This window comes from Colobus angolensis, unplaced genomic scaffold (genome assembly GCF_000951035.1).
Source record: "Colobus angolensis palliatus isolate OR3802 unplaced genomic scaffold, Cang.pa_1.0 Scaffold251, whole genome shotgun sequence".
Taxonomy (NCBI): Eukaryota; Metazoa; Chordata; class Mammalia; order Primates; family Cercopithecidae; genus Colobus; species Colobus angolensis.
The window spans coordinates 883,787-900,625 of NW_012115722.1; the positions used below are offsets into that span (position 1 = coordinate 883,787).

Below are 16,839 nucleotides of genomic sequence, written 5' to 3' on the forward strand. Positions count from 1 at the left end.
AGTTCCTATTATGTGCAAGGTTCTACATACTGTGTGTAGTATAAATATAAATATATATATATATATAGAGAGAGAGAGAGAGAGAGAGAGAGAGAGTCAGAAAGCTTAGGTCTACTAGTAGCTGACATAAGCAGCTGGAATCCCTTATCCTAAGTGAATTAATGCAGGAAAAGAAAACCAAATACTGCATGTTTTCTCTTATAAGTGGGAGCTAAACACTGAGTAAACATGGACACAAAGAATGGAACAACAGACACTAGGTACCACTTAAGGGTGGAAGGTGGGAGGAGGGTAACGATCAAAAAATTATCTATCAGGTACTATGCTTATTACCTGGGTGATGAAATAGTCTGTATACTAAACCCCCACAATATGCAATTTGCCCATGTAACAAACCTGCATATGTATCCCTGGAACCTGAAATAAAAGCTGGAAGAAAAAAAAATACTTCTGTACCAATAACTACAGTCCACAGGGGAAAAAGTTGTGGCATCCACAATGATTGGTTGGTTCCCTTGCCATTAAGGGCATTCAATTTTTTTAACATGATCCCTAAATAAATGAGCTATACACATACCTAGATGAGGGGGTAGAGAGAGCAGTGTGAACAAAAAATAAGAAAAAATGTTGTTACCCCAACCAATTGTAGGACAGACTACAAAACCACTATAATGAACTAGCCAAGGACTATGATTTATATCTTTGTACCTTTAGGTATGTAACTTATGTACCTTGAGATCATCTTCCCCCCATGCTTGTTTTTTTTTGTTTTTTTGAGATGGAGTCTGGCTCTGTCGCCCAGGCTGGAGTGCAGTGGTGCGATCTCGGCTCACTGCAACCTCTGCCTCCTGGGTTCAAGTGATTCTCCTGCCTCTGCCTCTTGAGTAGCTGGGATTACAGGCACGCACCACCACATTCAGCTAATTTTTGTATTTTTAACAGAGACAGGCTTTCACCATGTTGGCCAGGCTGGTCTCGAACTCCTGACCTCAAGTGATCCACCTGCCTTGGTCTCCCAACTGTTTTTATAAAAGTTTTCACTCCCATAGAAAATTATATCTAGGGGGAAGATTTATAAAAGTAGCCAAAGCTCTTATCACCTTGACTGATGGGTGTGCGCTGTCCTATTTATTTGGTAAATAAGTATCCCTGAACAACAACAACAAAAAACTGATGGTATTTATTGGGCTTAGATTACAAAGTCTAAGGAACCATCCAGCATGAGGTATATAGTCTGACCTTGAAATGTGCTGCAGGGACTGACTGGATGAGGAAAGTCAAACTAATTCCCGGCCTAGTCCTAAATTCAAACCTTCAATAAGGATCGACTGAAAAAAAATAATGGCATCATTCACAGTCATTCTTCCACTGTCTTTACAGGAGTGGCAAGTAACATACACAGGATATACAACCTAAATAAAGACCTAAAACAACAACAACAACAACAACAACAAAAAACATTTTCTGTAGCTCATGCCTTTGGGAATTATGTTCAATAGACAGGTGGCCAAAGAGGGAAAATGAAGACTGTTAGCCAATGGGAAAAATTCCACCACCAAATTCAGATACAGAATTACCCCCAAACAGTGTGACTCTAACTGAATGAAATATGAGAGAACAAAAACATTTCAAAATGCACAGTAAAACATTCCTCCTCAGCTTAAAAGAAACCAACACATTATTTTTACCTTTGATGGTTTTCTTATAAAAAATTTAGAAGAGAATGTACAGATGGATCCAGATACTGTGTCGCTTTAGAAAGTTCTGTGATGTCATGTGGTTAGACTAGATGTAAGGAAATGAAGCATGAGTTACTGTGAAAAAGAATAGGCTGCCATGGAAGATTCTAAATTCTGTCTCTGGTAATCTCCAAGCATTAGGTGAATGGCCATCTGTTTGAGAAGGAATTTCAAAACCTTTCCCAGTCAGGGGCTTTCCAGGATAGAATTAATACTTCCTTTTGCTTGTATAACCAAGACACACTACCATGAAATGAAAAAAAAAAAAAAAAAAATGCCAATCCTTGGTTCATTCATTCACTTATTAGTTCAACAATTGCTTAGTAATCACCAGCCATATTCAAAGTACTGTGTTAGGTGCTGTACAGGACACAAAGCTAAAATAGCCCTTGCCTGGAAGAATCTAAAATATGGTATAATTTTTAGAAAATTCTAAGAAAGAGAAACACAAGTGATCCAAGTAAAAGTGGAATTGGTAGGAAGTCTCAGCCAGAGCAATCAGGTAAAGGAAAGAAATAATGGGCATCCAAATTGAAAAGAGGAAGTCAAACTATCTCTGTTTGCCAGTAATACGATTGTATACCTAGAAATAGTCCTAACAACACTTCCAAGGACTCCTAGATTTGAAAAACAAATTCAGTAAAGTTTTGGGTTACAAAATCAATGTACCAAAACCAGTAGCACTGCAATGCACTAACAATGACCAAGCTGAGAATCAAATCAATAACTCAATCCCTTTGACAATAGCTACAAAAAAATAATAATAAAGTACCTAAAAATAAACTTGACCAAGGTAGTCAAAGATCTCTACAAAGAAAACTACAAAACACTGATGAAAGAAATCACAGATGACACAAATAAATGGAAATCCACACTCATGGATGGAATAATCAATATCATGAAAATGACCATACTGCCCAAACAAATTAAGAGATTTGATGCAATTCCTATCAAAATACCAATGTAATTTGTCACAGAATAAGAAAAAAAAATCCTAAAATTCATACGGAACCAAAAAAGAGCCTGAATAGCCGATGAATCCTAAACAAATAGAACAAATCTGGAGGCATCACATTATCTGACTTAAAATTATACCACAAAGATGTAGTAACTAAAACAGCATGGTACTGGTATAAAAGTAGATACAGATTGATGGAACAAAATAGAGAAGCCATAAATAAAGCCAAATACTTACAACTAACTGATCTTCAACAAAGCATATACTGGAAAAGGGACACCCTATTCAAAACGGTGCTGGGAACGCTGGATAGCCACATGTAGAAGAATGAAACTGGATCCCTGTGTCTCACCATATATAAAAATTAACTCAACATGGATTAAAGACTTAAATCTAAGACCTGAGCCCATAAAAATTCTAGAAGAAAACTCTTCTAGACATTGGACTAGGCAAGAATTTATGAATAGGACCCCAAAAGCAAATACAACAACAACAAAAAAATAAATGGGACCTAATTAAACTAAAAAGCTTCTGCACAACAAAATAAATAATTATCAGAGTAAACAGACAACCTACAGAATGGGAGAAAATATTTGCAAGCTATGCATCTGACAAAGAACCTATTAGGAATCCAAACAAATCAGCAAGAAAAAAAAAAAACAAAAAACAAATAGTTCCATTAAAAAGTAGGCAAATGACATGAATAGATATTTCTCAAAAGAAAATATACAAATGGCCAACAAACATACGAAAAAATGCTCAATATCACATATCATCAAAGAAATGCAAATTAAAACCATAATGAGATACCACCTTATCCTAGCCAGAATGGCCATTATTAAAAAGTCAAAAAATAACAGATGTTGCTAGAAAGGTAGTGAAAAGGGAGTGCTTATACACTGGGGGTGGAAATGTAAATTACTACAACCTCCATGGAAAACAGTATGGAGATTTCTCAAATAACTAAAAGTAACTCTACCATTTGACCCAACGATCCACTGCTGGGTATCTACCTGGAAAAGAAGTCATTATATCAAAAAGACATCTGCACACATATGTTTATTGGAGCACATTTCACAATAGCGAAGATATGGAATCAACTAAAGTGCCCAACAACCGGTGAGTAGATAAAGAAAATGCGATGTGTATATATACCATGAAATACTACTCAGTCATTAAAAAAAAAAAAAAAAATGAAATCATGTCTTTTGCAGCAACATGGATGAAACTGAAGGCTATTATTCTAAGTGAAGTAACTGGACAAACAAATATTACATGTTCTCACTTATAAGTGGGCACTAAGCTATGGGCACATAAAGGTGTAGAGAGTGGTACAATGGACATTAGAGATTCAGAAGAAAGGAGAGTGGGAGGGGGGTGATGGATTACAAAAAAAAAACAAACAAACCAAAAAAACACTTATCAGATGTATACTACTCAGGTGTCAGGTACGTTAAAATACCAGACTTCAACACTATACAAATCATCCATGGAACCAAAAACGGCTTATATCCCTAAAGCTACTGAAATTTAAATTTTTTTTTTTTTTCTGGAGAAAGTCCTGCTCTGTCACCCAGGCTAGAGTGCAATGGTATGATCTTGGCTCACTGAAACCACCGCCTGACAGGTTCAAGTGGTTGTCCTGCCTCAGCCTCCCGAGTAACTAAAACAGGCACTAGGACTACAGGTGCCTGCCACCATGCCCGGTTAATTTTTGTATTTTTAGTAGAGACAGGGTTTCCCATGTTGGCCAGGCTGGTCTCAAACTCCCGACCTCAGGTGATCCACCTGCCTCAGCCTCCCAAAGTGTTGGGATTAAAGGTGTGAGGCACCGCACCTGGCCTAAAATGATGTTTTAATGGAATTTGCAAAGGTGTTCAATGAGAAGAAATCCCACTATGATAACTGTGGCAGGTGGGGTCTGAAGAAGCCAGTATTTATCAAACATTGAACAAGTCACATGACGAAACATCTAGTGACATTGAGCAATCATTATAGCATGCTTCTTCTATCAGTAAGAGTAAAAAAAGACAATTATAAATTCCAGGGGGAGAGGGAAACTACACAACAAAGTCATGATTCAAATACAAAGCAAGCTAAAATGTAGTGTGATTTTGAGCCTTTGATGAAGTATAAAATCTTGACCTGACATGTGCAGTACTCCTCATTCACTGGCACTGGTTGGCTGGTTATAGTAGGTTACATTTTCTACCTATTAATTCCATCACTCTTATCTGGTTTTGCAATAAACAACACTTACCTCAACATCATTATGTACTGGCTTTCTAATTTCAGATCAACTTATAAGCGTGCTTATCTTATCAAAATTACAGATCTGTATGTAAAATTGTACACCTCAATCATGTCAAAGTAATGATATGGCTGAAAGAGAACTTTAATTCCCCATACTACACACTAAAATTCAAGAGAATGTATCTATCAACTGGTTCTAAAGGAAAGTAATTAAGGAAATAAACCCCTAAAGGTAAAGGTTAACTAGCCAAATTTGGCAAGAGTGAGAGGTAGTATCAGAACACTAATTCCATAACTCTTTTTTTTTTTTTTTTTTTTTTTGAGACAGGGTCTTGCTCTGTCACTCAGGCCAGAGTGCAGTGGTGTGATCACAGTTCCCTTCAGTTTCAACCTCCTGAGCTCAGGTGATCCTCCCACCTCAACCTCCCAAGTAGTTGCAACTATGGGTGTTTGCCACCATACCTGGCTTACCTGGCTTTTTTTTTTTTTTGTATTTTTTGTAGAGACAGAGTTTGCCATGTTGCCCAGGCTAGTCTCAAACTCCTGGGCTCCAGCAATCTGCCTGCTTCCATCATTCTTAATGGATCAACAACCAAGAGTGCTTTAAGTTATTAGATAAAGAAATAAAAGTACAAGTATATATATGTCTAAGGGTTAGGGAGGTAATCAAAGAATAAAATGCAAATACAGTGAAAAGCAGTTACCTCTAAGGAATGGAACTTGGGGATAGGTGGAGTTTTTCACTTTCCATTTTAGATCTTCCTCAACTTTCCATTTTAAATCTTTCAATTTTTATTTCCTTGTGCATGTATTATTTTTATAATAAGAATAATATGAATGACATACTACCATAAAAAAATTTCCAGCACATACTAAGTACAAAAAACAAATACTAGAGTAATATTTATAACAAAGTATCATTTATGTTTTTTAAAAATACAGCAGCAGCAACATATATTTTAAATATGCCAACATAATTACATTTATGTTAAGGCTCACAAAGGACCAGATAGGAAAGCAAGGTGAAAGAGAATGTCTACATTTTATTTCATATAGTTCCACAAAGTTTGAATGAGAATACATGTGTGTTCACGTATTAGTCATTTAATTATTTTTTTCCTTTTTTGGGGGGGCGTGGGGACGGAGTCTCACTCTGTCGCTCAGGCCGGAGTGCAGTGGCGCAATCTTGACTCCCTGCAACCTCTGCCTCCCAGGTTCAAGCAATTATCATGCCTCAGCCTCCTGAGTAGCTGGGATTACAGGTGCATGCCACCATACCTGGCTAATTTTTTTTTTTTTTTTTTTTTTTTTAAGTAGAGGCTGGGTATCACCATGTTGGCCAGGCTGGTCTCAAACGCCTGACCTCAAGTGATCCATCTGCCTCAGCCTCCCAAAGTGCTGGGATTACAGGCATGAGCCACCGCACCCAGCCATTTTTTCCTACATTTTTAAAGAAAAAGGATACCGTGACTATAAAATTAGTAGAGATAGCATGGGTCAGTGGAAGAAAGAATAGCTTTGGTCTCAGAAAAATTTGGACAAAAGCTTCACTACAGGTAGTGTCACCTTGAACAAGATATTATACTTCTCTAAGCTTTAGTTTCTTTTTTTTAGAGTTTTATTGAGATCTAATTCATATACCATACAATTCACTCATTTTAAATATCGAATTCTCCTTTGAGCAAGAGCTGCAAAAAGAAAAGAAAAAGAAAGTATATAATTCAATGTATTTTAGTACGTTCAGAGTTGTGCAACCATCACCACAAACTAATTTTAGAGCATTTTCATAGCCTTAAAAGCAGCTCTGTACCCATTAGCAATCAATCTCCATTAATTTTTTTTTCTGGAAAAAAAAAAAAGTGAGTGTCAGAATGAGAGTCTACTATTTAATAGTCCTGTAATAAGGAATAAATAAAAATACATCAAATCTGCCAGCACAATGCCTGGACCTTAGTAGGCACTCAAGACATGCATTTCAGGTAAAGTTCAAGACACCAAATGATAGAGAAATGAGCAAAAACCTGGATGTGACAAAAACGTGTAAGAGGTAGATGAAGCCTTCCAAGTACTCAGGAGCCTGCTCAGATCCCTATCCTTCCAGTAAATTTCACAAGTCATGACCTTCTCCCTATTAAATACAAAAAAAAAAAAAAATCAGGTATCAAGTAAAAAAGCACAAGTTTGAAAATGTCAGTATTTGGGGGCATATTTTAGAGTGAAAGTTTCAGAAGGAGAGATACATCCTCACCCCTGGAAAAAAAAATTGAACACAAGAAGCAAACAGTGCAATTCCTGAGAAGATAACAAGAATGCCAGAAGTTCATATTGGACAAGCAGTGGAAACTATACTGTCATGTTTCTACTTTTCAAAGTGAAAATAAACATGGCAGGTGCTCATTTGGCTGTTCGAGCACTTTCCACTTAAATAGCACTTCCTCAAGCTTACCAACTGCAGCCTGAAGTTATAATTTATTACTGGTTTCTGTATTATTCCCTTGCCTCGGCAGAAAGCAGAACATAGCACCTACATTTCAAGACCCATGAGAGGTAATAAAGTATAATTATTTTAAATTTATGATTAAGCCATAAATTATATGTACTTTTTACTTTAGTTGGTCATTCAGAGGTTGGGGAGGAAGGGAATGGGGTCAGAGAAAGAAATAACAAAAGCTTTTTCCTTTGAATAAAATGTCTAAATCAGGGCAAAACTGAGGGACACCTGGAGGATTTACAAAGATACCACAGTTTCCATGCTCAGTCCCAAGGGAGCTCCCGCTTACGAGTCTAAACTCCTGGAGGCCTCTGTTCTTCCTGCTCACAGGGCTAGACACTCCAATGAGACTGGCCATGTTGAGTCAAAAAATAGAAGCATGGCAATTTACAGCTTAGACCACATCAAATATTTCTGTGCTCTGGTTCTTGCTGCCTCTAAGCCATAGGTATTTCAAGGAAGGTGAACTTAATCTGTAAAAAACTACTGGCCAGGCTCTAAAAGTAAAGCTGGCCTCAACCAAAGTAAGACTGATTACTACAGGGCTCCGATAACCAACAGACGAGATGTTAACTCTTCTCACCCTTGAGAATCCATTGGTAAAACTTCCCTTTCTTGTAGTTCCTGTATGTGGCAAATACACATATGGAATGGTATTTTGCGAAGGTGACAAAACTCTGGGCGTGAAGCAGGATAAGAAAGCGGCATTCAGCATTCTTCTATCACCCAGTCGTCTCATTGGTTCTCCAATATGCCATGGTCCAGTTCGCACTCTTCGTAAGTCTGCACTTTCAAATTATAGCTTGCAAAGCCTATTCCCATACATTTTCTCATTTGTACTCCCAAAAACTCTGAGAAGGAAGAATCACTAAGCTCCCATTTTACAGTGAAGGCAGAGACTCAGAGAGGCACTAGCAATACATAGGCAACTGACAATGTAGTGAGTCTGGGACCCAGTTACCTGATAGAAATAATATGGTCCTTTCATTACTCTACCCTAAACTGTTGACAAGGTAAAGAAAAACCGAAAAAGAAGGGCTATGCATTTACATTTCTATTGCAGTTTTCTTTTTTCGCAGTGGAACTTTTACCTGGCAAGTTAAGTTTTGAAACTGTTGATTGTTATAGTAACAACAAATACTTGAAAGTGAGATTTAGTTGGGCTTAAGAAACAAAAGTAAATAGAGCAGAGAGAATAGAGTCATCAATGGTGACATGTAAAGAATAACAATAATAAATTAAGGGGGGAAAAGAGGGCTTCTGCCCCAAATGTTTACCTAGCACTCACCTTTGTCCTGAAACATCCCACCTCCACACCCAGCTCCTGGTTAATAAACATAATTTTGTTGATGTCCCTTGAACTGTATAATCTGTTCCACAAAAAACAAACCCACGGTTTGTCTCCAAGCCACTTTTAAGTCCCTAACTCCCTGGTTACATTCAGTCTATGGAAAACATCTGTGGCAAAGTAAATCATCCTACTCTGAGAAAGACCAGAGTGTTTTTTTTTTTTTCTCTGAGTGTGTTTTGAAGTCCTGGTTGGAAAATTAGTGAAAATTGTAAATCTGTTTGCAAATCTGGTCATGTCTAACTCTGAGATTAGGGCAAAGATTCCAATTTAAAAGTAAAACCGTGACAACCCCAGTTAAGCGTGTCCTCAGGCACTGCCAACAAGGACTTCACTCACTTCCATGGGCAGTGGATTTATTACAGGCACCCGACACGTTCCCCATCAGACACCCCTGGAGTATTTACTTGAGACAGCAGGGTTCAGCCTGCACTTCCTCTGCAGACCAATATATTATTATAAATTGAGCTAAACTGTTTCCTTTTCATAAGTGCTATGAAGTTCAGATTTCAGATATCAGCACGGGGCCGAAGTTCCTCCCACTATGGGGCTCCTTGTGCTATTTGGACTTAAAAGTAAACAGAAAAGGCAGCATTAGACCATGGTTGCCTTTACTTTTGAATTTTTAAAAAAAGAATCTTCCTTTAGGAAGATTCATGTCAGAAATCAAATATGACATCCTAATAAAAATATATATTCTAAGTGCAGACTTTGGGATATATTGTGCTGTGTTTGGCACAGTTCAGTAGGATACCAACTATTATCACCTACATCTAAAAATAAGACATGGGAAATCAAGAGTGGATTTTATATTATGTCTTGGATAGCAGCTCCTATAAAATAACACTAACTTCCTCTGTTTATCATGCACAATAGCTCAAGGGACCCAATGTATATTTTACAGTGTATACTCATTATAACACAAAAATCCAATGAATAATGTCAATATTTAAAATTTTCATTAAAATCCAGTTCTTTTTTTTTTTTTGAGACGGAGTTTCCCTCTTGTTGCCCAGACTGGAGTGCAATGGCATGATCTTGGTTCACTGCAACCTCTGCCTCCCGGGTTCAAGCAATTCTTCTGCCTCAGCCTCCCGAGTAGCTGGGATTACAGGCATCCACCACCACACCCGGCTAAATTTTGTATTTTTAGTAGTGACAGGGTTTCATCATGTTGGCCAGGCTGGTCTCAAACTCTTGACCTCAGGTGATCCACCCACCTCAGCCTCCCAAAGTGCGGGGATTACAGGTGTGAGCCACTGCAACCGGCCTATAATCCAGTTCTTAAACCCCAAGAAACCCATAACCTTAAGAAGAATAGAAAAGAAACAAACAGAATATCATTAACTTCTTTTCTTCCCTTCCTGAACAATCTAGTCCTAAAGCCATTAGGCGAGACAGAGGCATCATGCCAGGTGGAAAGAAGAAGGCACAGGAACCCTGAGCAGGGTTCAGTGGGGAGTAGGGTAAGGAGGGCATCCCTAAGGGAGAAGGAGGGGTGGCCTGACATGGGATGTCAGACTTCAAGTGGGATAAGATGACAAGATACAATCCATGCTTCTTACTAGCTGTGCAGTCATGGTTAAGTAACTACATAAATTTAACCTCAATTTATTCTTTTGCAGTATAGCTAATATTTGCTTCTCAGGATTGCTGAGAAGATTAAAAGAATGTTTGTCATTAATTCCCAGTAAATCTGGTTTTTATTCATATTACTACTATAATTCCAGACATATATGTACAGAAAAAGACTGAAAAGAAATATATTAAATCAGGCCTTAACATGATTTTTATATTCTTTCTTCATTTCAGACTTTCTTTTTTTTTTTTTCTAGAGGTTTTCTCTCAAATAAGCACATATTGCTTTTTTAATCAGAAAAGAACACATAAGATGTTATTAAATATACGGAATACAGCTGAATTTTTAGAGTACTTATATACTTTTTTTGGAGACTGAGTCTTGCTCTGTCACTCAAGCCGGAGTGCAATGGTGCAATCTCGGCTCCCTGCAACCTCCACCTCCTGGGTTCAAGCAATTCTCATGCCTCAGACTCCCAAGTAGCTGGGATTACAGGCATGCACCACTACACCCAGCTAATTTTTGTATTTTCAGTGGAGACGGGGGTTTCATCAAGTTGGCCAGGCTGGTCTTGAACTCCTGACCTCAGGTGATCCACCTGCCTCGGCCTCCCAAAGTGCTGGGATTATAGGTGTGAGCCACAGTACCCAGCCACTTTTATATTTTAAAAAATTTAAAAGTTATTTTAAAAGATAACATTCTGGCTCTTATTTCTTTGAAAGATATACATTGCTAATAGAAACTTCTGAACAAAGTATCCAAAGGAAAGTGATTTATTGGCTGATACTAGTATCTATTAAGACTCACGCCGAATATCTGTATTTGGGTGGTACAAAAAAAAAAACAACGAAATAACGTTTACCTACAAATGAAACTCGATGATGGGGTAGGGACTTTAAAAAATAAACTTACTTCCTGAGATCAGGCAGGAGAGACAGTGGGGAAGAGAGAACCTTAACACTAAAACCATTCCCACATAGAGATTTCAGTGTATTGGGATCAGGTTGAAATAGCTCCATTTAGAGTAGGAAAAACCCTGCATAAGATGCCTGCCACCCATTCTGGTCCCTGTTCTATCTCATAACTGAGTGACTTTAGGAAGATCACTTAAAAAAAGAACAATCTCTGCCATCTCCCTCACAAAGCTGACAGGAGATTGGGGCTGCCTGTGTGAAACTGATGTGTAAACTGCAAAGCAATGTTCACATGGAAGGCAAGAGATGAAGGGCATACTTAGATCGGTGTTCAAGAAATGAAGGAATCTCCTCATGAGAAGTATTTAAGAGGTAAAGGGACATTGCCTTAAGTGCCATTAAATCACACTACTTGAAGGAGTCCCTACACAATGATCCCCCAATCCTCCTGCAGACGTTAAGGAGAAAGTCTCAGAGTGGTACCACCATACAGTTAACACCTCTCTGTTACTAATCTCCTCTCTTAAGAAACACAGAATAGGACTCAGACTCAGGATCTCCAGCACACAAAAGTAGCAGGCCCTTAGTACTGTTTTGGTTTCTCTATATTTATATTTCTAAAGCCCTTCTAACTATTCCTAGTGATACTGGATTTCCATTTAAGATAGTGATGTAAAGTCTCCTTTTAAAATAAATTCAATTCAGTGAAAGATTAAAAGTTACTTTATTTAGGCAGAAGTACACCAATGTGACCAAAACCTTGAAGCTGATACGCAATGAGCTAAAATTTGGAGAATGCTTAGTGACAGAATGGCCTAAAGAGCTATTCCGTACTCCGAATTCCCAAAAGGCAAGAACCAAGATTCATCCACCTCCAATATCTCCCCTGGAACCTTACACAGTACCTGGAATATAGTGGACTCTAAAATACCCAATCAACTGGGAATCAACTTTTATCATAAATACTGGGCTTCAGCCCTGGTTCTTCCTGGCTCCAAAAGCAACATATGAGTAGATTTCTCCAGGTAGACAGGAATGAGATAAACCCCAAATAATCAGGAACTAGAGCCAAGTAGAGAATAAACTCCGAGAAGCTTTGTGAGTAAAAAAGGATACTGTTTACATATCGTGCATTGGAAAACAAGTAGAAAGTCCAAAAACAAAATTAAAAACTTACAGCAAAGAAGAAAAAAACAAAGCCTCACAAACTCCACACCTTCAGCTGGCCTAACCACAGCTGAGATATTGCTTCCCAAAGAACTAAATGACAAGTTGAGAGAAAGGCCCCATTGTCAGGTCAGCTGTTTCTGAGAAGAAACAACATTCAAAACTAGGGAAAAAAAAGAAAAAAAAACTCTACTAAAAACTAATACAGACAGGAAAGTATTTTTAAAGTTATAATTTGACTTGGATAATTCAATACCTTTGATAAAAAATCCAGAAAATTGTTTAGCATATTTGAGGAACTCTGCATCTACATAGAATAAAAAGAAAAACAACTTTTAAAAATTTAGGGCCGGGCATGGTGGCTCATGCCTGTAATCCCAGCACTTTTGGAGACCAAGGCGGGTGGATCACCTGAGGTCAGGAGTTCGACACCAGGTTGGCCAGCGTGGTGAAACCCCGTCTTTACTAAAAATACAAAAATTAACTGGGTGTGGTGGTGTGTGCCTGTAGTCCCAGCTACTTGGGAGGCTGAGGAAGGAGAATCGCTTGAACCCAGGAGGTGGAAATGGCAATGAGCAGAGATTGCACCACTGCACTCTAGCCTGGGCAACAAGAGTGAAGTTCCATCTCAAAAAAAAAAAAAAAAATTTTAGCAATATCTCAAAAAAGAAAAACCTAGTTACATGTTCTTATAAAGAAGTTTCACTATTAATATAAAATACTCCAAAAGTTTATTTCATAAGACATATTTAAAATAGATATCCAATAATCTAAATTTAGACACTAGAGTCTCAATATAATTTTGATTTCCCAAAGATTACCAAGCATGAAATAGCAGTCTCCTTGGTGAAGGGGTATCGCCAAACCAGGTGTCTCTATGTCCCATGAGATCTTAAAACCAACATGCCAAATATCAGGATCTCTGCCTTCGAAATGAGAGTCATCCTCACTTTCCTCTTCAGAGCCTGCCAAAAGAGAAGAAAATGATCAGAAAGGAAATGTTTAATCTAAGCTTCTGAATTTTATAACTGTTATTTTAGAAAGAATTGACATTTTAATAAAATACGAATATTAAATGAAATATATCTTCCCTTTATGTCATATTTTAAAAAGATATTCTAGCTTATTTTTAACATGTCATTAATTTTTTCATCAAGAAACCTTAAATAGGCCAGGTGTGGAGGCTCACGCCTATAATCCCAGCACTTTGGGAGACCAAGGGGGTAGGATCGCTTAAAGTCGGGCATTCAAGACCAGCCTGGGCAACAAATCAAAACCCCCATCTCTATTTTTAAAAAATTTTGTTTTACTTTTTGAAAATAAAAAACAGATGTAAAGAGAAATTATGTTCTTAGGAAGTAAGACTGAACATCACAAATGTCAGTACTTTCTAAATTCATCTAGAAATTTGACATAATATACATAAAAAGACCAAAGGGATCGTTTTTTAGATGAGTGGGGTTAGTAACTAGAAAAGCTGTTTCTATAATATACATGGAAATATAAACAAGAAAGAATAGCCAAGGAATGTTTTTCTAAATATATAAAGAGCAACAACACACCAATAAGACAAAGGCCAATAGACAAATTAAAAACTGAGCATGTTATAAAGACACAGTACATAAAAGGAAATAAAACTAGCTCATAAACATATACAAATATGTTCCAATTTATTCACATAGAAGATATGCATGTTAAAGCCAAAAAGAGGTGAACTTTCACCTATCAAATCAGAAAACATCAGTTTGAAAACAATACAGTGTTAGTAAGAGTACAGTAAAATGGCACACTCACACTCTCTGTAGAGGACAATTTGGCAATACTATCAAAATTACAAATGCATAAGCTCTTTGACTCTTATAGAAATTGCACTTTTAGGAATGTATACGAAAAGTCCTACTTTCAGGGGTTTAAAATGACTGTTGAGCAAGTATATTTATTGTAGTATTGCTTGTAAGAGCAAAAGATCAGAAATTACTCAAATGTTCATCAGTAGGTTTCTGGTTAAATAAATTATGATCTCTCCAGACAATAAAATTCTACGTAGTCACCAAAAATAATATGACTATATACAGATATGGAACTATCTAATATATTTTCAGAGAAAAAAATAAATAGGCTATACTCATATTGAAAACAAAGTACAGGCTAGGTGCAGTGGCTCACACCTGTAATCCCAGAACTTTGGGAGGCCAAGGCAGGAGGATTGCTTGAGCTCAGAAGTTCAAGGCCATCCTAGACAACATGGTGAAACCCTATCTCTACAAAAAGTAAAAAAAAAAAATAGTGGTGGCACCTGCCTGTGGCTCCAGCTACTCAGGAGGCTGAGGTGGGAGGATTGCTGGAGCCTGGGAGGTCAAGGTTGCAGTGAGTTGTGATTGCACCACTGCACTCAATTCTGGGCAACAGAGTGAGGCTCTGTCTCAAAATAAATATAAATAAATAAATAAATATCGAGCACATATAATATTTCCGGAAGGATACTCAAGACTGATTTTTCTGGAAGGATAATAATATAATATTTACAATACTTCTGGAAGGATACACAAGATTGGAATACAACATTTCTGAAAGGATACTCAAGACTGATTTTTCTGGGGTGCAAGAGTGGGAGACATACTAAAAAAAGTAGAAGGTGTACACACTATGATTTGCCTACAATCACAGCCCTGCAGGAATAACCCTACATGAAAACTTTTAAAAGCTAATTTAAGAATTATTTATTGAGCACTTACTATTTACTGGGCACTGCGCCAGGCATGTGGGATATGTCAGTGACTGAAACAGAGCTATGCTCCACTGGAGCTTTTCCTTTTAGTGGAGCTGTAAATGTGCATCACTGATTACCATGAAGGGGATATTTTAAATTGAAATTCCATCAGACTTTAAACTGCTGTACTAGACTCTGATCTTCCAGGGCAGAGTCTGTTTTTCTGTTTTATCCACAATTATAGCCCTAGTGATTGGCACAGAGAAGGCATTCAATGAACACCATGACTTGCTTAAACAAAATGTTCTTTTAGATCACACCATTCACAGTCCTTGTGCTAGATGGCAGGGAAAGAAAATGTTAATTTGGAAGAAAAAAACAAAAATGCCTCAAATTTAAAACCAAAGGACATAAGAAAGCATGGCATTGCTGCTAAACTAGTACAGTCCTCAGTACTAAAGAAGTTTAGAGAAGACAGAGGTTCAACGACAGAATTAGAGCAGAACTCTTAGAGAAGGTCAAACCTGAAAGACAACAGTGTTTAGACTGGCAGAGGGTAGAATAAGAAGTAATGCAGGAAGACAAAAAGATGCAAAGCTTTCAAAATGGACAATAAAGCATGCTTTCCTTGGCTGTATCATGTACATATCACACAAACAATTTAAAAAATACGTGCATCCCAGATGGCACCTAAATTCTGAATGTCGTACTCTACCACCAACTGTGCAGAAGGGTCAAAGGCAGTGAAAGGAAGGAAAAAAAGAAACTCCCCTTTATAACTATTCATTTGCATTAATTTGCACTAGGCATGCTGAAAATGAACAAATCAGAAAGCCAAGTTCATGGTCTCTGTAAGGAAGGAATGCTGCTAAGCGACTTTTAAGGATACATTTTACTTTGGATACTCTTTAGTCCCCTTAATTTGGTCTAAAATCTAACACTGCCACATTAACAGAATCTTAACCTTTTTTCATACCTGCCATTCTAATACATGTTTTCTCAAGTACTTTTTAATTAAGAGCATCTTTTAACTGGGTTTTTCTTTTTTAAAGAATAACAATAAAAGTCCAAAGTCATTTCCTAGGTTAATTAAAAAAACATTTTTTTAGAAACCTCTAGAATGGGAATGATGAATACCTTTATATCAGGGGACATGACTGATTGGCTGGTTGCAGCTTTTTAGAGCCCTAGTGAAGAAATCTGAAACTTGCTCTTAGCTCAGCAGGAAAAAGTGTTATGATCAATTACTGATGTCTGTCATGGGCACTACAAGGCTTAGTGAGTGGCAGCACCAGTGCTAGACATTTGCTATCCATGTCTGATGACATTCTACAGGCACTTCTTATTGACACATAATACACTGTTATACTTGAAAATACCAGAATTTGCTAACTAGAGCTCGTGGACCAGAAAAGGACTCACAAAGGTGTGTAGCTTGACCTGAACCATATTTCCTTAACAAATCTAAATGAGTTGCCAACTGATAAAAGGACTTTGCCTAAAAATCCAAATTCCCAGCTACCCTTGAATTACAAGATTTGGTATCACTGAGTCAGTCACAAGTGGCTATAGGGAAGAAGTAGCTGCCCATTTTAGACAAGGATGTGACCTTTGCTAGTCACAGTCCCCACAGCCACTTCACTTTACTCATTTGAGGTACCTGCCTAACAACAGCAAAGT

The 16,839-nt window shown here is 37.5% G+C and overlaps 1 protein-coding gene across 1 annotated transcript in view; it reads right to left on the bottom strand.

Moving 5' to 3' along the window:
* FTO (fat mass and obesity associated) overlaps positions 1–16,839 on the bottom strand; it is a 410,630-nt gene that overhangs the window by 256,921 nt on the left and 136,870 nt on the right. Inside the window, exon 4 of the mRNA XM_011946598.1 lies at positions 13,271–13,414. Within this exon, the coding sequence (XP_011801988.1) occupies positions 13,271–13,414 (144 nt within the window). The remainder of the gene's footprint in view (positions 1–13,270; positions 13,415–16,839) is intronic.